General features: G+C 42.2%; 1 protein-coding gene across 1 annotated transcript in view; it reads right to left on the reverse strand.

Moving 5' to 3' along the window:
- LOC119176954 (general transcription factor IIH subunit 4-like) overlaps positions 1-18,182 on the reverse strand; it is a 31,096-nt gene extending 12,914 nt beyond the window's left edge. Inside the window, exons 1-5 of the mRNA XM_075876491.1 lie at positions 18,073-18,182; positions 16,084-16,215; positions 9,655-9,748; positions 9,181-9,272; positions 6,685-6,799 (exon numbers count right to left, since the gene is read on the reverse strand). Of these exons, the coding sequence (XP_075732606.1) occupies positions 6,685-6,799; positions 9,181-9,272; positions 9,655-9,748; positions 16,084-16,215; positions 18,073-18,182 (543 nt within the window). The remainder of the gene's footprint in view (positions 1-6,684; positions 6,800-9,180; positions 9,273-9,654; positions 9,749-16,083; positions 16,216-18,072) is intronic.
- Between the last annotated feature and the right edge of the window lie 2,571 nt (positions 18,183-20,753).

Consider the following 20,753-nt stretch of genomic DNA (forward strand, 5'->3'; position numbering starts at 1 on the left):
AAGATCGCGGAAAGCGCCGGATTGTTTGGGGCCCCAGACGAAGGCGACGTCATCCTTGACGAGTTGTTGTAAAGGGTCGGCGATTTTCGAAAAGTTCGGCACGAAGCGGCGGTAATAAGCACTAAGTCCCAGAAATTGGCGTACATCATGCTTTGTTTTCGGTATCGGGAACAAAGCAACTGTCATAGCCTGGTCAGGATCGGTGCGAACACCACTGCTGCTGACAATGTGGCCAAAGAATTTCAGTTCCTCATATCCAAAACAACACTTTTCCGGTTTCAGAGAGAGACCAGCAGTGCGAATAGCCAGAAGAACCGCCTCAAGCCGCTCAATGTGCTGTTCAAAAGTCGTAGAAAAAACGACTACGTCATCTAAATACACTAAACAAGAGTACCACTTCAAGCCACATAAAACTGTGTCCATCATTCGTTGGAACGTGGCTGGAGCGAAGCACAGGCCAAAAGGGAGAACTTTAAATTCATAGAGACCGTCCGGTGTAATAAACGCTGTTTTTTCTCGGTCCCGTTCATCTACTTCAATCTGCCAATATCCGCTACGGAGATCAACGGAAGAGAAGTAACGGGCGTGTCGCAGGCGATCCAAGGAGTCATCAATACGAGGAAGAGGATATACATCTTTTTTCGTTATCTTGTTCAGTTTGCGGTAGTCGACGCAGAATCGTAATGAACCATCTTTCTTTTTAACCAGAACAACTGGTGACGCCCAAGGACTAGTCGATGGTTGAATTACGACGTCGTCGAGCATTTGTTTCACTTGATGACGGATAGCATCTTGCTCCTTCTGCAACACGCGGTAAGCATGTTGGCGCACGGGTTGCACGTTGGGCTCGGTGATAATTCTGTGCTTCGTTAGAGGAGTCTGCCGGACTTTCGAAGCAGTGGCAAAACAGTCACTAAAGGATGAGAGGAGACGGAGGAGCCTTGCCGTCTTGGGGTTCTTCCAACCGGCGATTGACGTTGAGGCGACTAGTCACGTCAGTATCGCAGCTGTTCTCAGTCGAGATCGTCGTAATCAAAGGGAAGGCATCCAAATCATCTAATGCCTCCAAGTAAGCTATGGTTGTGCGTTTCGCAAAATGCCTGTGTTCGCCACCGAAGTTTGTAACTAAAACCGCAGTCTGGCCATTTCGCAGTTGAACGAGACTTCGAGCAATGGCCACTTCCCGATCAAGCAATAACGTCAGGTTACTTTCAGCGATGCCCGTAATTGACTGCTCCCGTGGACACTCAACAAGCACGAAGATACTACTGCGAGGTGGCAACGTGACGCAATCATCGACTACGCGTAAGGTCACGCCACGATGTTCGTTCTCGGTGTCGGAATCTGGAGAAACACAGTTAGCAAAACTGACGAACAAATCACGCAGATTAATTATCGCTCCATACTCATGCAGAAAATCCATGCCCAAAATGACCGGCCGAGAACAATTGGGCAGTACAAGGAATGATGCTACAAAAGCCGATGCACAAATCTCAAGCCTGGCGGTGCACCTTCCTATAGGGGATACGAGGTGTCCTCCAGCGGTGATTAGTTGAGGGCCGTCCCACGTTGTCAGCACCTTGTGTAGACGGGTGGCCAATGAAGCACTCATCACCGAGTAATCAGCTCCCGTGTCGACAAGCGCAGTCACCGGATAACAGTCGACGGAAACGGTAATGGCAGCGGACGTTCTGTTGGCGGTTTCACAAATAGGCTTTAACGGCACGTCAGGCAGCGGCGGAGGGTATTTGTCGGTTCGCGTGACAGCGGCCTCACCTCCGGAGGTCGCCGTTTTCAGTTTCCCCGGCGTGGGCTTGCGCCACTGACACCAGGGGACCCAAAGGCGGGTCGGGCGCAGTGCGTTGATGTGGACGGACGGGGTGATGGTGACCGTGACTGTCGTCGCGGCGGGACAGGAGCGTGATGACTACCTTCCAAGTAATCCGCAATTTCTTGTGGGCGCTCACCATAGCGTGCACAACGCGCATCTGGGTGGAATCCACGTAGGCCTATTCGTCGGTAGTAACAGTCGCGGTACATGTGTCCAACTTCACCACAATGGTAGCTCAAAGGACGATTGTCGGGTGCACGCCAGACGGTGGACTTCCGCGGGCCAGGACGAAAATCTGCCTGAGAAGGCAGGCGATGGGCTGGACTTGGAAAGCGTCTGGGGGTCCCAGTAGGTTGATGAGCAAAATGTGCCGTCGACGGCGTAGAGGCGCGTAGGGCATCCGCGTAGGAAAGCGTGGGAGGTTCGACTTGCGATGGTGGTGAGGAGTGAACGAACTGCCTGATTTCGTTACGAACGACGTCCGTAAGAGCAGCGCTACTGGGAGGGGGCGCTGCATGAAATTTCCGAAGTTCTTCGCGTACAACTTGCCGTATGAGTTCTGTGAGGACCTCCCTGTTATCACCTCCTGGTACAAGCGAGCACGCAGCGGACATGGCCGTCTGACGCTCATACTGCGACACCTGCTGCCGAAGCATGCGCTCCATAATTGTGGCCTCACGTATGAACTCGGACACAGTCGTAGGAAGGTTGCGCACAAGGCCCGGGAAAAGTTGCTCCTTCACGCCTCGCATTAGCAGGCGCACTTTCTTGTCTTCTGGCATGTGGGGGTCAGCCCGTCGAAACAATCGCGACATTTCTTCGACAAACATGGCGACGCTCTCATTCGGCATTTGAAATCGCGAAGAAAGTGCCTGCTCCGCTCTTTCTTTCCGTTCGGGGTTACTGAACGCCTCGCGAAGCTGCCAATGGAATTCCTGCCAACTTGTGAATGAAGTTTCGTGGTTCTCATACCACACTCTTGCCACGTCTAAGAGAGAGATATACACGTTCTTCAACTTACGACGATTGTCCCAGTCATTGATGGCAGCGACCCGGTCGAAATGGTCAAGCCAGTCTTCGACATCCTCACTGGAATCACCATGGAATGGATTGGATGTGCGAGGCGTGTTGATGACACAGGGTACGCTAGCGAGTGGGTCATGCTCGGTTTGGGTTGCGGATGTGGCAAACATTGTCCTCACGGAACTTGCCAAGGGGCCGTACTGTGGTGGTAGTCCTTGAAGGCGGCGGCTGCTTCGATAGATGTCAGCAGACCCTGGTGCACTGGCGGTGGTTGCTTCTGGTTCAGGACCAGCAGGCATAAGACGTTGCAGTACAGTACCCAGCACGTCTACCAGTCTGTCGCGAGAGGAAACGATAGGCAGGAACTCGAAGTGGAGGACTGTTTACTCAGCCACAGCTGCCATTCACTTCTTCGCTCTCGTCTTCTGCCACCAACACAGCGTGGTAATATCAAGGTTTAACTTTTAATTGCAATTTAAATGCACTTTTAAATTGCACTACAAAGAAAAAATGTATATGAAGTGCACATAAAAAGTTAGTTGGCTACATTCTCAAGTAACTTACCTAAAAATATGAAAAAAAACCACACCATAATAATCGTTTCAATATGTACTTAGTTTTGGCAACATTTAATTGAAGTTACTTTGTCACAAAAGTAATCGATAATAGTAAACTTGATTTTCTCAGATTAATTAGTGCTTATCAAAAAGATCGTAAAGGGGTAAATCTCGCACAGTCTACCATGATAGTTTTTGAAAATGAGCACTACCTTATTCTGTAAGATTAGTATTGATTTATTGTCCCGTCTTGCAGTCAGTGTGGTCCAGAATAATGTACGATAACTAAGTTCAGATTAAAAAAGGGCTTAGTGTATTGCTTTTTTTAGTGGTACACTAGTGTGAATAGTGAATTTCAGGTCCAAAGAAAATTTGAAGTGAATAGCGATTTCGGTCAAATAATTTTAAATCGAACTTAAATAGTATATATGACATATTGTAAGAGAAAATGGCCAAATCTTTGTCATGATCTAACTAACCTACACAATAGTACTTTTTAAAAATAGAAACAAGGCCTATGAAAGTGCCATTTTTTTTTCAAAGGAAACGAAAACAACTTTGAATAGTAGTAGGATTTCACTCTGGCTAGAATGGAAGTTATAACCTGCGAAGTGTATTATTTTTAAGATTTACTATAGTTAAGTGTGCCTAAGCTATTGTAGCAACTTGAAAAATGATGAATCAATGTGCAGGTAATTTGTTCATTTAAAGGAGGAACCAGAGTCTCAAAAAAAGTTTTTTATTTATTATCCTACTGCCACGAAAATTTCCATGCACACATACAATTGAATGGAGACTTCAAATCTGCAAACAGATTTCAAATATCCCATTTAGAAAAAAAAGTAATGAGAAATTTCCACATTATAATTAGCTAATTTCTTATGAGTCGTTATGATAACTCGCAATAAAAAAAGCTAGTTTTCAAAACTACATGTTTCTTTTAAAAGGTTCATCCCACAGTTTAAAGCAAAGTAATTGTCAAAAAGGCTATTTCTTTTATCAGAAATAGCTTTTAAACTTGGAAGGTAAAAATGAGCTTCCAGTAATTAGTTGGTATTTATCATATAATTACAATTCTATAAAGGTTGAGAGTAAAATAAAAACTTTAGCCTCTAGTTCATTGATTGATATGAGGAGTTTAATGTCCCAAAACCACCATATGATTATGAGAGACGCCGTAGTGGAGGACTCCGGAAATTTCGACCACCTGGGGTTCTTTAAAGTGCACCGAAATCTGAGCACACGGGCCTACAACATTTCTGCTTCCATCGGAAATTCAGCCGCCGCAGCGGGATTCGATCCCGCGACCTGCGGGTCAGCAGCTGAGTACCTTAGCCACTAGACCACCGTGGCGGGGCAGCCTGTAGTTCAAGTGCTGCGGAAAAGAATGGTACAAAGTTTTTTTAGATATTTTCACAGCAACTTCCTCAAAACTTTGGTAAGGCAGACTCGCGCCACAAAAATAACAATGCCAAGAAAATTACGTCTTCAGTTTTAAAAAGATCTGCAATTTTTGATATTAGGCTTTTAACAAAAAGAGATGCCATTTTTCCATAATATAAAATGTTTCAATATGCTTTCAAGTTTAAATATCTCAAATTGCAATGTTTGCAAATAAGCATTTCTTACAATTTTGTGCTATTTTAAGACCCTCGTCCCCCCTTAAAGTGAGGCTTTGTGGCAGGGCGCGTTTCCCATAGATAGACGTTTTTATGGCTGAGCAACTCTTCACTGCAGTGAAACCACCTTTACAAAGGGCTACAGGCAGATTAATGTACACCTGTCTCTTTATTTCAAATACTTCGCAATTTTCAATAATATTAATTTGAATCAAAGCATATCTGGCTACTATAATACCCATTCGAATATTCGAGGCTTTCAAATATTCGCACAAGCTTATATAGTGGTAATGGTATAAATTTACTAATTTTATACACAGAGCCAATGACTTCACTAAGGTCACTGCTTAGCTTATTTGCATGATTGCCCAGGAGAGGTTATCCTGAAACCATACCCCCACAAGTTTTTCCATTGTATCTTGTTCTATCTGCTTTGCTTGAAAAAAATTATGGAGCATCTCTCCAAAAAAAAACCCCGACCCGGTTGAAACAGGCATCGACACAAGTGCAGGAAGAACGGTTTGAAGCGAAACTCAATGTAGCGTTTACTCGAGTAAACGTTTGTTTGAAACGCAAAGACACAGTAGGCGGGACACGCTGAAGACACTTGCACTCGGCTTCATTGGCTCGCGCCTTGTTGGTGTTACCCGCACACTGTCTGTATTCTGGAACGCGATTGGTGTTCTTGACTCGCACTTCATCGGCATCGCTGGTCTTGCAATGCCGACGCTTGCGTTCGGGCTCTAGCTTGCACCTCGCCGATGTCAACGTTGCCATTCGCGAACGCAACCGGCTTTGCTTACCCTCGCAACGCCGGCGACAGCTGGGAACAGTACACGCACACTAGCAGGAAGCATGCCGCAATGACGTCTTGACCGTCGCTGCAATCGCATGGCAAGCAGAGACGCACTGTCTACATGGTTGGTGCCGCGAGATTCTCGAGGCACATGCAGCGCGTGCACCCGCCGGCTTGCGCCTTCTTCTCACCAACAAATGGAGAGAGATGGCACGGGTGAAATGATACCCACATGAGGAGTGGGCTCGAGCGTTTCCAGCAGTGTAGAGGGTGAAGAGAGAGAGCTGACATGTGGCGAGCGCACAGCAGGCGAGGGAGAGAGACGTTACCGCACACTGCTAGGAAGGTGTGAGCTACTTGGCACTGCTCCAACACCTGCGGCGAGGGGAGCGGTGCGGACGGAGGGACATCATTACACAGGCTTGTCAAAGAGCTGCTTCGAATCTAAAAACAGGCATTTGCTTATTCACCAGTTTAAATTTTATTTACTTAGCTCTGGTAACATTCAATTGTAGTTCGTTTAGGTTCAACCAGTCATACAACAAATGTACATAATCATTTGTTTTTTTATATGTTGTAGGGTTGAATTTTCAAAGCAAAGATTAGTGTAATTCGCATACATGACTATGTTCAGTGACGGTTAAATGTTAGAGATGTCATTAAAGTAACTGCTAATAACACATGTCTGCTCAATATTTATTTTGAGCTGGTTGAAAGGGCCAAAATGCTGAAGGATAAGAAAATGACACAAATAATTCAGCTTACAAAGCATAATCTTGTGTTGTTTTTTTCTCCGTATTTAATATGTTAAACAAAAAAGACAGTATCCACAGGAGAAAGAGACATTGCAATGTATACCTCCAGAGTGTCCAAGTACTGAAGCACAAAATGCCACACTTGAGAAGCTGTGTCCATCAGTAAGAACTGGAAGCCATCCATAGTTATCAATGGTGAGCTGCCTTCGCCCTCTTCCCTGCATTCATGTAAGTCCCTCATTTAGTAACAAAGCAATGAATGCGCAAACTGGCAACTTCTACATAAATATATATTTGCATCAACATACATGTAAATCACAGTGAATGTTTCTGTAATACTGCAACTTACTTTACGCTTAACAGATACATAGATCACCTGAAACTTACTACTGCGTGTGGCACTGTTATGTTGACAGAAATTTCAGCAGAAAAATGTTAATGGTTTGCCACACCATGACTGAGACTGCTGCACCCACATCATTCCATTCCTTCTGGTATGCAGGGCTCTGATTAAAAACGTGCACTCTTAATGTCATAGAAGCCTGCATGATTCTAAACTGCTTCACTGGAGGGGGGCACTAGTTTTTTATGATTTTAGGAGGACATTTTAAAGTGAAACCTAAATTTATCACAACAAATTATTAGACTGGTGTAAATGCCACAATTTTGCGTTCAAAGTGAATTCAAATATTGAAGTGTAAATGCAAATTGAGTCGATGTGTACGCTTTCTTGAGTAGATACATTCGCAAACATAGCAGAACCCAAAAGGCAGCTTTGCCGCAATACGAGAGTGTAATGGGGCGAAGCTTATTAAAATTACCAAGTCGCTACTGTCAAGTGGACAACTGTGTTTGTCTTTGGGAAGTTCAAATAGCCAAATTCCAGTGCGAATCGAATCTAAAAGCAAATGCTATAAGCAAAAAATTTAAAATTCCAAATATTCACACACCCCTACCAATTATGTTAGCACTAATTATCATGGGTCCGCAAAAAAAAGAAGTGGAACTCGCTCAGACTCACTCAAGAAATATGTCGGGCTTTGGACTCATTCACCAAATTTTTCCTGAGCCAGACTTGCACAGACTCCAAATGTTCCTCAACCGGACTCACGGCTCAATCCGAGTCTGAGGGAGTTCACTGATATATGTTAATTATACATTATGCTAGAACATATGAAATTCAGCTTCATAATTATACACAGACCTACTCATTAAAGCATAAAAGTCACAAAGAAAAATATGGCTGTTATTAGTCATTTTAGCTTTGCAGGTGTGAGCCCAGTTGAACTACCTATTATGGGCATTTCCGTGAACTTATATGAAGAAATACGAGACGCTACTATAACACAAACATCGGAGACGAAGGACAAAAGAACACGACAAACAAGCACTCGCTTCCAAGTAGATTTTTGTTGTTAAGACAGACACAGCTGAATCTCAGTAAACCGAAATCTGTTAAATGAAAGTGCAGCTCAACTGGAACAAGTGCTTTTGAATATTTGGTTTTGTTCTTGTATTCTCGATCCCTGGTCATCTCACAGTCAGCAATGGAAGTGACTTTTTACTTTTTGGAACATACTTTGAGAGCAGAAAAAGTATTGTTTTGGAGCAACTATAAGTGTTTTCATAGTGAAAAAAATTTTAGTTTGGAGCAGCTATTGGTGTTTTAAGAGCAGACACAAACTTGCCATACACCAATTGAAGTTCAAAGCACCATCAAAGCATCTCGTAAATATTAATATTTATCATGATATATATTTCACGGACAGCAATCAATGTAACTTTCAAGAAGCAGACAATTAAAAAGATGTTTGGGTGTCAAAAATGAGCTGTGAAATGAGCTATATATTTAACATACTAGTATTTGTGGCAGAAATCAAACCGAACTGGTAAAGCTGAGCATGATATTTCAGAAGTAAACCACAGTCCCACATAACTTGCCAAACAAGCAGTAGATAATTGGCTCAAGATAAAAGCAATCCTGCTCATTTTCTCATATCACCCCAGTAGCCAGCATGTCTAACTAGAAAAAAAGATAGTAAAAACTGCCAAATGAGCTATATGTTTAATATCGCAGTTTTTATCGCATAAATGAGATTATAGCCGATATGCTGCACACTAGTACTGTTCTGTAATGCTGGTATAGATTCGTTCCAGTTTCTCTAGGAGTTATAAGTTGGTCAAACAGTATAAGTTTGTCATTCTCATTCTCTCAGAGCCATTGTGGAGCAGGATTAGAGCAATTACTAACTAAAATTACTGTTTGAAGCAGCTTTTCTCTTTCGGAGTAGTTTAGATAAATCAAAGCAGCACTTGTATCACTGCACAGTTAAAGGAACTCCTGTTAAACAAAACATATTTCTAGTCTGATCAGGTTCCCTTTAATGAAGGTCTACTGTATTTATATTATGTGTCTCTGAAGTTATCCCTGGTATGTGTCCCTCGTCTCTGAAGTTGGCGCTATAGTAGCGTCAATGGATCCCCAAGTAGCCCGAACATGCACATCGCTAAAAATACAAGGCCTTTAAACCAAAACTAATGCTAGAAATTTATAAATATGCAGTGACTGAAATTTATTAAGATATAACAGATGGCTTACGATTTCATGAGTCCAGCATGGAGCAGTGTTCGGACTGCATCTACGCTTATGCCCTCTGTTGTATGACAACCCACCATGAAATGAAGGACACACTGTAGCAGAGACAAAGGCAAAGCGAGCAGTAATGAAAATTTACAGCAAATTGCATGATTACTTAACGCACAAAGACACATGAAACAAAACCTGCAGAAGATCTGTGTATTCAACCTAGATGGTTTACAGCTCATTTGCCTAGCAATTACTTTCACAAAAGGCAAATTCGGCAGGTCAATCATGAAATTATTCAAGTGAATAGAGGAGAAGCTGTGGCAGAAACAAAAAAATTAATCAGAATGCAAGACAGGTAGAAACAAAAAAAAAGAAATAATAACTGATAACTCAAAACAAGCTCTCTGGCTGCCACGCTGCTTGAGCTAAACTTCAGGGCAAGATTAACTTCTCTCAGTGTTAAAAAAGAAATAGTGACAGAAGTACCTCCCATCGCTCAGCAGCGTATTGGTCTAGAAACGCAGCATCTCTTCCGTGCTTGTCCTTTTCAAGAGCATTGTAGACAGCCCATTGTTTTCCACTGTAAAACGAGCAAAAAAAAAATGGGCATTCAGTGTCCTTGCCTTTAAAGGGACCAACAACCGATTTTTTTCGACCCAGTTTTTTCCAGCGCAACCGAAAATTTACCCATTGCAGTGTTCGTAGCTACAGTAGTTACTACCAAAAGCATGTAGTTATTTTATAAGCAGTATTTTTCTATTTGAAAGGCTTTAAACAACAACGTGCCTTTTTGTCTAGCAACGCTGAGAAATGATAGCGATGCCGGTAGCCCTTCTAGCAACTTGTGCATGCTGTCATGATTCTGCTTTCGCAGGAGGTCCTGTAACGATGCTTAACTACGTTTATTCTTAGCTTTACAACTATTTTTGAAAATAGCAAGCCACTACAATGAGACGATGTGGCTTGATACAGCTTCTCTGTATTTGTACCGTGTTGCGTATGCCTGCACCCAAGGTTGATGCACTTATGTCGTGAATGGCTAGTCTCGTTGTCGTTACTCTCTCGACACCCGAGCCAAGTGAAGCCACCGAAACCGTCACTGCACACCATTTCTGAGACAAAATGGAAGTATAAAAAAAAAACCACATCACTCCGAAATATTAGCGACCAGGTGCCTGCACGGTTTCATGAGCACGCAGAAAAGTTGCTCAAGGCGCGCTGAGGAGCACGGGATCATTACGTCATGTGAAGGCAGCGCCACTTAATTGCGCACTACTAAGGCAAGCCTATAAACACAATTTTACGGAGTAATATCATTTATTATAAAGATGCAAACAATATTTCAACACTAACAGAAAAATTGTTGACAGCGTACACTAGATTACGCTGACGTGACATGGCAGCTCGGATAATTGAAGTTTCTGCCACCAGCGGCTATTTGCGTGATTTTCAATGAGAGAGAAAGAGAATAAACTTTTATTTGAGCAAACGCATTGTGCGCCCGAGGTAAGCGGCCTCCTTATTCCAGGTATCCGGGGGCCTTCGCCGTCTCCCGCGCCTGTTGAACCACGCTGTGCTGATTCTTCAGGCTTGGGTCTGATAACTTGGCTTGAAGAAATGAAAACATAACTCCACTTCTCACGAGAAAAATAGGGTTGGTTTGATTCACTATGAGGGTCAATCTTTCCATTTGTGCATTCATATCATTTCATGTCCTGGGCAGTTGTCAGTCCCTTCAAAAGACATAGATTACTGTAGAATCTCGTTAAAAAAAAAACCGAAGGAATCTGAAAGATGAGTACCTTCTAGCAGGAGTTACATTTACTGAGAGATGAACAGAAGTGCTGCGTTCAAAGAAAAAACCAATTATATTCAAGGCGATTGTTCCACTTAAGCCGGAATTCCATTAGACTTTTGTTTATCGAGTTCACTGTATATTTAGAGGTGCCCTGCCGCAGTGGTCTAGTGGCTAAGGTACTCGGCTGCTGACCCACAGGTCGCGGGATCGAGTCCCGGCTGCGGCGGCTACATTTTCGATGGAGGCAAAAAAGCTCTAGGCCCGTGTGCTCAGATTTGGGCGCACGTTAAAGAACACCAGGTAGTCGAAATTTCCAGAGCCCTCCACTACGGCATCTCTCATAATGGCTTTGGGATGTTAAACCCCACATATGATAATGGCTTTGGTGGCTTTGGGATGTTAAACCCCACATATCAATCCATCATGTATATTTAGGAGTCACTACAAGGAAATGACAAGACTTTTAAAGAAGGGGAGAGTCGAGGATTGGGACACTTTTCAGAATTATATTTTTAGTTTTGTTGAACTTTAATGCAGAACCATGTTAGGTGGATTAAAACAAACAAAAGTCTATCAAATCAAGCTGCAGAACTTCTCAGATGCACTGGATGGTACCGCTCTTTGTGCAGCTGTAATAAAAAAGTTTGCGATGGCTAAAATCTGTCCCATCCTACCAGCCTTTCTGGGTAGAGTGGGACGTAACACAATGGTTCAAGTGTCTTCTGTGATTATCATAATTGGATAGTTTAACACCAAACATTAAACGGAGCAGCACAAACTTTGCCACAGCGATAGATTTCGACACTTGCAGCTTCATCACAATTTCCGAAGTATGCAAAGTCCCTGTATTTTTCTTACAAAGAAAGTAGAACAAGGAGCTCATTCTTCATTCTACAGAAACTGCACATTGAAGCTGATATATTATTACTGCTCATGACTCCAGCCACATAATGAACATCAATTTTTTTAAAAATAAAACTGATGAGAAAATTATCTGCTTTTGTCAATGAAATATATTTACTAGACAGACTGATTTCACATGTCTTGCCAGTCATTATTAAAACCTGGAATGCCATTGTCAGACTTGTCAAAGGCAAAGGCCACTGTGTCTTTTTTACTTGAAGAAAAGCAATCCTTCCTCAAATGCAATTTATTTTTTTGATGGCCTGTGGCAGCAGTCCTGACTGTACTGCGCTCCTTTTTAAAGACTGTTCTGCTAACCTATGTGAATTATTTTTCAATAGTGTGCTTTCCCGATGTACATATAAACTTTTGTTTGCCTTTTTTCTTTCTGCACTGTGTAACGTGGTGTGGCAGTAGGATACAGGAAAGGGACAGTGTCCCATTAATCTCGAACTACGTTTTCTAAAGTAAACAATGTTCAGCGGGCATAAAGTTCAATCATAAGGTTTTAACTTTTTCTTTAAAAAAAGCACAGCACCGATGCGTCTTTTCGGAAACAAAATTATGTAAGTGTCCAGGCAGCGGTAGAAGTTTGAGAGTGTTACACTTGTGATAGCAGAAACTTACTTTTAACTTGTGAAAAAGATGACTTCCAGTTGCAGGAAACTCCATTTGCCGATTATGCCCACCATTACATCCTTGCAATTGGTCTGTTAGCACCATTTTATGAGTCGTTCACTAACGTCATTGAAGTAACCGCAGGAGAAATAGGTAGACTCGCTGTCCTATTCCTCCAACTGTCCTAAACCTCCAGACTCTCACCTACAGTTCGTGGCTATGTCTTCCTTTAAGGAGGTCTTCTAAAACAGAGAGAACTTTGGGTATGATTTTTGTAGTCTTAAAGATATCGGAGGCAACAATGAGGGCTTCTACTCCGTCTACACAGCCTACATAGTGATAACGCGGAATAGGAGCTAAAAAAGAAAAGCAGAACAAGCCTCTGCTTCAATGTTCAGAAGTAATAATAATAAAAATTGGGCAAAACAAAGTACGTAGGAAAGGGTGTTTCAGCTCCACCAACGTGAAACCTGAAGAGGGGATTTCCTTGATGAGCCCCACTAGGGGTACCAAGCCTAAAACCACCAACGCTGTTAGAAAACTGCGTCGGAACGCAGCTCACCCTTAGGTGCTTCTTCTACTCTTTTTTTTCTTCTTCTTCCCTACATGCCCTGCTTTAGTTCCCTATGACTTGTATACTCTGTTTCAGTAGTTCTGTGCAGCACAGTGAAAGCATCAATCCTTCTCGACCAATCAAGAGGGTGAGCACATCTAAATGTACCCTTCTGTGCCCAGTCATTTGCAAGCGACGAGCGCTGCTAGCGGTGAGCTTGCGCAGCATCGGAGTTTCCTCCCTTTGACAGAAATTGTGCACGACCATGTGCATCACAAGTCAAAGTTGTGCAGCAGCTTTTCTTGAATTTGGGAAGTGTCCATTGCCACTCGCTAAGCCTACAACATTGATTATTCGAATGTGGCTCCGAATACTGTTTTCAAAGCTTAATGACATGAAACTAAAGCAAATGAAAGCATCACTTCATGGGAGCTTACAAATCACAGAGCACACAACAGCTAGTCAAGAGATTCGAGGGCGAGAGACAACTGGTTTTGGCAGTGCAACCATGTTTTTCTAGCCCAACGCCGGTTCCTTCGCGATGCTCGGGAGTCTGTGGCTGTGCCAACTGCATTAAAGATTTTAGACAATGGCTTACCAATTGTTTGTATTTTAGAGAACAGAACATAATGCGTATGAGGCACAGTTGCCTTATTTCTTCCGTCATGTGCCCATTATAACACAAACAAGCGAGAACTCTTTCTTCGGCATCATAGAGCCATGAAAATTGTTTTCTATGAAAAAAGGAGCAAAATGCCCTGGCAGGTGACCATTTCGAAACGCAGTGAAGGCTTCAAGCAAAAATGTTCGGACGAGACTGTTTGTAAAAGTCACGAGGACACGCAGTGGGTTGTGAACATGGGCACCAAATCTCGCTTTGCAAGAATATGTGCTCAAAGAGCATGTAGCCTTGCTGCATGAAACTCACAAAACAGAGTATAGAGAAGGGCATTATTGCTCCACTACCGCTGGCTCTTTATGGCGGCTAACTGCTACCATCTTCGCTTTTAGTGGACCGCGGTGAGTAGTGAAAGTTATCGGTTTTTTGTGATGGACCATGACTTCGCAACCTACTGTGACAGGAGGTGCTGACAAGCCTAATTCCTACGGTGCTTCACACCTAAATTAGCAAGGCAAAAGATACAAACTAAGTGCAGAGTAGCAATAACCGACTTCAAGGTGAAAGTAGGAAAGAAGCAGAATGAGGACAGGCAATTAGCAACTGTGGGGTCAACTCTACAAATTGCAGAAGGTACATGTTAATGAAATTCCAAGACGAGAATTGCCTCTGAATAATAAATGCCTGCTCTTGAAATTTCAGTGTGCACGAATAGGAAAGAGATCTGTAAAAGCCTTAATGGAGAAGCTAAAAATGGAATATATTTCATACTCTGTGCTGACCTGAGCATCTTGATGCAATAACAGTCACTTCGATCAAAAAAGAAGAGGTTACCCCCTATATGCAATGCCTTGATGGCACGGGGTAAGGCAATAAAAAAATTTTTACAAGTTTGTTTTCTTTATAATTCGAGAAGTGTTTAGTGCGCTTTTCCACATTCATGTCTTATTTCTGTATGAAAAACAGTTTTTCTGAAAGCGAATTGTGTGTGAATCTGCCTTTTTTTTCTAATGCACTCCATGCTTATCGTAAATTTTTGTGACACAATCTCTCGGCACAAAAACCAAAACACTTGTCTAGAATCAGAGACATACTATAGCAAACGGTCAGGCAACTATTGCATAGCCGATTTTTCACTAAGGACAGTTTAAAGCGTCCAAACATGCTGCCCATCTTTCCCCCCTGAAATGCAATTGAGTCGTTCAGTTACATTGTTTGGAGAGAAGCACAAAATATATATATATATCCTTTTCGGGCTTCATACACTAAGCATTGCAATGCTGTATTCTTTTCTTTCATTCATACATTGAAAGTATAATACAATATGATGTCATTAGGATTCATGCGGGGCTCCAAGATATTGAACTTGATTGATTGATATGTGGGGTTTAACGTCCCAAAACCACTATATGATTATGAGAGACGCCGTAGTGGAGGGCTCCGGAAATTTCGACCACCTGGGGTTCTTTAACGTGCACCCAAATCTGAGCACACGGGAAGATATTGGACTTGCTGAAAAAAGTTGACCACAGTACACAATATAGAGGTGCATGAAGGATCATAAAACGGGCAAGGTAAGTAAGATGACCGGCCAAAAAATGAACCAAATGACTTCAATAATGATTATACAACTGGGTGCTACAATATAAATTACTTGAACAGTGCGTATAGTGAAAAAATACTCCACAGGTGTTTCTTTACTTCAAGCTCAATTATCTCAAAACCATTTTTTTATTACACAGGTACTACTACTACTTATATTTTGCAAGGTAACCCATTGATATACATAACAACTGTGTCAGAACTGAAAATATACAGAAAACAGTTTTTGTCTAACAAATTTCGAAATATGCAAATGAACCCAAAATTTAAGTGCTGATAGAAAGGATCCCACCAAAAACTAGTAATTTTTTTATTTTAATAGGTCTAATGTAGTTTAAAGAGCATGAAACTTGGGAGAAAATATTTGAATTCATTGAATGTCTTTTTTAGTTATTGCAAAAACAGTTCCTAAACATTGTCAAAAATGCATGGGAAGGACCCTATGCCCAAAAGACTTCAAATATATCAGGAAAATGGAAGAACACTAATAATATATTAATTTACAGATTTACAGAAAAGAACACAATGAAGCACATCAGCTCAATTCTAGCCTTGTACAAAATATTTGCAGTGGTTTACAATGGGCCCAGCCCAACCAAACCGCAACACCAGAGGCTAGGTTCAGGAAGGTTTTTTTTTTTACGATTGCAAACATGTCAACAATCATGTAATTAAAAAATCTGTCGAGTACAACCTCTTCAGTTCTAGGTATCTCTAAATGTGCACCCTATACCTATAGAACACACACTTGGGCAGAATAAAACCATAGCAACAAATTTCCATGTCGCTTTCAAAGACAAGTAACAACAGCTAGGCACATACCCTCCAAGAAGTGCTATCTGAATGTGCTTCCTAAACACTGCACTCAGCGACCAGCCTGGAAGTCCACCAGGAAGGCTGGAATCTGTCCAAATGTGTAGTGCAGTGAGTGCCTCAAGTGCTTTTAAATGGTCCCTCCAGGAAAGTCAATTAAGAAGGAATGATGAAATCTACCACAATTTGAAAGATCTGAATATTTAATATTACAAATCAAAAAGAAAGTCAGTGAGCCACATTATGATACAGGCAATGCTTTTCAAAAGGCCAAGAGTTTTAACCATTCAGTAGGGGGTGCACAATACATACATTATAGGAATATGACACTGCAATAGCCTTCATGCAAGTCATTTCCAACCACTTCTGGAACAATGGCCATTGCCAGACAGCTGGTTGATCTCTCAGACTTTTGCTTTTGTTGTCATTATGCTGATGTGCATACCTTTACATAGCCAGATAAAATGTTACTCCATTCAGAAACCAAACTACAAAGAACCAGGAGTCTGGCGATGTTTACTAAAGGTAATATCAGGGCAACGCAAATGTTCATCCCTTCCAGAAAAAGAAAAGTGGTGTCAGTGACTAGCAATAAGTTCAAATAACTAACAAAACAATTACATGAATTTGCAATCAGGGGCAGAGCAAGAAAGCAGCTTCACACAAGGGCATGAAGCTGCCTGTGTCATTATAAAAAAAGCCTTTAGATGCCACCGATGATACCGGTGCTTGCAAATATAGTGATTTCACTAGTAGGTGCAGTCACATGATTGTAGTTGCTTACAAGCAGGTTGGTTACTGTAGGAAACTAGTTTCTCCGCCACATTTAATGAGACAGGAGCCACTATTTAAAGAAAAAGATGCAGAGTTTCACAAAAGCCCCAATGAAAACTGGTTGAAACCGTTGAAAAATAAAGCTTTCTCTTGTTGCTGTTACAAACAAGAACCTCCCACTTGCTGTTTATTGGGGGTGTGCAAATATCTAAAAAACGAGAGTAACAAAACAAACAGCACATACTTAAAACACCGAATATTTTTCAAATATGAAGCACCAATGGGAGGACCTAAACGAAATGTTAGAATAAAACAGACTCATTTTTCTTGTTTTAATAACTGAATTATCATGATGCATGCACCCCAAGCTGTTATTGACTATCAATGCTATACTGATTACCAGAAGGTGTTTTTGTTTAAAGCTTGAGCACTGCAATAAGTGCTGTATTTAAACCTGCATTTGCAAAGTATATCAAAGGCTCTATGTAGTCACTGTTGTCCATTAAAAGCAACAAAAATGTTTCTTGGTTAAAGTCAGGGAAAATTTTTTTCAACTAAGTTTCAAATAAGATGTGAAGCTCGAAGGCTGTTTTGAAATGGTTGCCTCACTAGTGAGAGAACTACAGCAGGAGTATTTGATTGGTACTCCATTCTAAAATTTCCTATTTGCACACCTCCACTGTACATATACATATAGAATATTCAGTAAACACAGCTGATCGAGCATGCTGATATTACAGCAAATGAGTATTCGTTATGCATGAACCATTATTAAAACTTGTTGTTGGGCTAGTTGGTAACTCATGATAGTCCAAGTAATTTGGTGCAACTTGAAAATTTTTAGAAACATTCATGCTAGCTTCCACTCAAGAAACACCATACCCACAGCACTCACTACTAACTGTTCATTGGGCGTGACTGACCATCTTGTATGCCTACAGGATAACGTGCAGAAGCAATAGAAAACAAAGGTGTGCATGAGCAAAAGAATCAACGATCAATGCAAGAACCAGCCACCACCCAACAAAGTGACAGACAAAAAGGATAACGAAAGGAAAACAACAGATAAACCAGCCAGGAGCACTGACATCTTGCCTTGTGAAATAATATTTCCTTTTAATACAACCCCACGAATGGCTCGCTAACACAATGATCTTTATTTTATAAAATAAAATATGCTTCCAATGAAAGACATGCAGATTATTTCAAGCTATTTCTGAAGACCTGCGTGTCTCAAAACCGTGGTTTCCACCCCCATGCCGCAAGATGTGCCTACTTATCCTCTTCTTTTCCAATTTTTCTGCACCCGCGCCTTTAGCCAGTTTCTCAGGCATCTTTTGGTTTGCCAGATATACACTTTTCCGCATGATGAAGTAATTGAGTGTACAACCTCCATGGAGCACTTAAAAAAGGCCTTCCCGTGTTTTTTGGACAACCGCGTCTCTTGCGATTGCAAATGTGTGGGCGCAAACTGGCGCGTCTTTTCAGCGCCAAAAGACCAGCGACACACCATGTCCTGCAGCGGCCCCTTTAAGATTGTGGGAGGGTTTATGCCCCTATGGCATCACTTGAGGCTTGGAGCCCAATGGATCCAGCTCCATTCTTTTGTGCTCCACATTTCAGCTTTTGCGTAAGTGACTCGGCGACTATGTTTATGACTGACAAAGGAAAGCTTGCCGCCAACAATCGGCTGATCTGATCATTTAAACCGGTGCACATGTGGTGTAGGCACGACTTTGTTAACGCAGACACTAGCAAAGTGAAGAAATCCCTCTCTCAACAATCTTAGAATGCGCAGAATTGAATAGCAACAGTCCCTTTCCCACAAGTATGGTAAAACCAACAAATGTGGTCACAGTCCCACAGTAGCTTGAGGTATAAGAACTGTACACAGGTCTCAATGGGTACCTCAGGTGTGGATCTTAGTCTGCATCCATATTCTATAAAAACACTAAGACCTGCACAGCGAGAATGCTCAACTTCACCACTATTGTCATTGGTGAAATTTACACACGCACTTGTCAAATTAAAACCATAAACACAGTCTCCAAGTCACTTATGCAAAAGCTAAAACGTAGAACACAAAGGGATATAGCTACTTGGCTTCCATCGGGCTCCAGGCCTCAAGTGATGCCGTACCTGCATAAGTTCTCTTACAATCTTAAGATGGTCGCTGCAAGACGTGGTGTGCCGCTGGTCTTCTGGCACTGAAAAAGCTCGCCAGTTTGTGCCTGAGCATTTTTAATCGCAAGAAAGAGACACGGTCACCGAAAAAACATAAGAAGGCCTTTCTTAAGTGCTTCGTGGAGTTGTATACTAAATTACTTTATCATGCGGGAACGTGTACATCAGACAAACTAAAAGACGCCTAAACGACTGGTCAAGAGAGCATGTGGGTTACAAAAAAAAAAAAGAGGATAAGTACGTGTACGTTGTGGCACATGCTGCGGCATGTCTATGTGAACCACAGTTTAGAGACACGCAGGCTCTCGGAAGAAGCTTGAAATCATCTGCACGTCTTTCATTGCAAGCATATTTTATTTTAAAAAATAAGGATCATTGTGTTAGCGAAGCATCCCTGGCGTTGTATCGAAAGGAAATATTTTTTCTCAAGGCAAGATGCCAGTGCCCCTAGCTGGTTTATCTGTTATTTTCCTTTTCCCTATTTTCTCACTTTATTGGCTGGTGGCAGGTTCTTCCATCGACTGCTGATTCTTTGCTCATGCACACATTTGTTTTCCGTTGCTTCTGCGCATCATCCTGCAGGCATATAAAATGGTCAGTCCCGTACAATAAGCAGTTGGTTGTGAGTGCTGTGAGTGGTGTGTGTTTCTTGAGGGAAAGCTACCGTGAATGTTTCTAGAGATTCTTAAGTTGCGCTAAATTACTTACAATAATACATGAACTATATTGCCGAGCACTTCGCACCGCCAACGCTTTCATTCATGCAGGGCGGGAAAACTGAGGCGGTCTTTCTAGTGATTTACTCTAGCTGTGCGTCATCGCCAATTCGAAGTAATAATAGCCACTAAACCTTAGTAACAAGCGCCGACTCATTACAAAGGACTTGATGCATGTGATACTCACTTGACGTATTTTTGTTCATTCCAAGATGACACCACAGCTGGGGAACAGGCTGTTCAACGAACAGCAATCGCATAATATAATGACGTGATATGCTTGGCAGCTCTCTGAAACGATAAAATGTAATTAGAGCAAATTAGTTAACATGTATATTGCTATCTACACTTCACCGAAAGACCGCCAAACAAGTTGCTGGATGAGTGTAGAGGTTGTTTAGAGTAGCCGGCGAAAGGGTTTTCAGGTACGCGTGCAAGTCTCTGCACTTCAAGCCAGCTGAGATTAAGCTCATCGCGATCACATACAGCAGTCAGCTGTGCAGGTGCAGCAGTCAGCTCAATTTGTGCATAACTGCACATAATGCATCACCGGCGACTGAAATCGATACGGATCATCCCCAGCCGCTTGCATAAACACGTTTCAGAGAAATGACCGGCCTACGCGCCACTGCACGCACCAAGGAAGATACATGCTGAAACTTGCTGGAGTGGAAGCCGCCTATGCGCCGCTACGGGAGAGAGTGAAGCCGCGCCGAGCGTGCGGCGGCCATGTTGCCAGTGCAAATTTCTGCTTCATCGCGCTGCGGGTGAAGTGACTCGTGTGTTTATAAAGCAACGAAAATAAGTAATTCTGGTTGTAAATGTTTATTGCGACTTGTACGCAGTCAAGTGGCATGTAGAGAACTCAATTAAAGTGCATATGCATCAAATAGCGATGCCTAAAGCGAACACATCATCGAAAACATAGGTGCCCAACAGGTGGTTGAAAATTATAGCCCTTGTCAAAAGTGGTCCCACCTTACTTTTGACCGATTCTTTTTTTTT

This window comes from Rhipicephalus microplus, chromosome X (assembly GCF_043290135.1).
Source record: "Rhipicephalus microplus isolate Deutch F79 chromosome X, USDA_Rmic, whole genome shotgun sequence".
Taxonomy (NCBI): domain Eukaryota; kingdom Metazoa; phylum Arthropoda; class Arachnida; order Ixodida; family Ixodidae; genus Rhipicephalus; species Rhipicephalus microplus.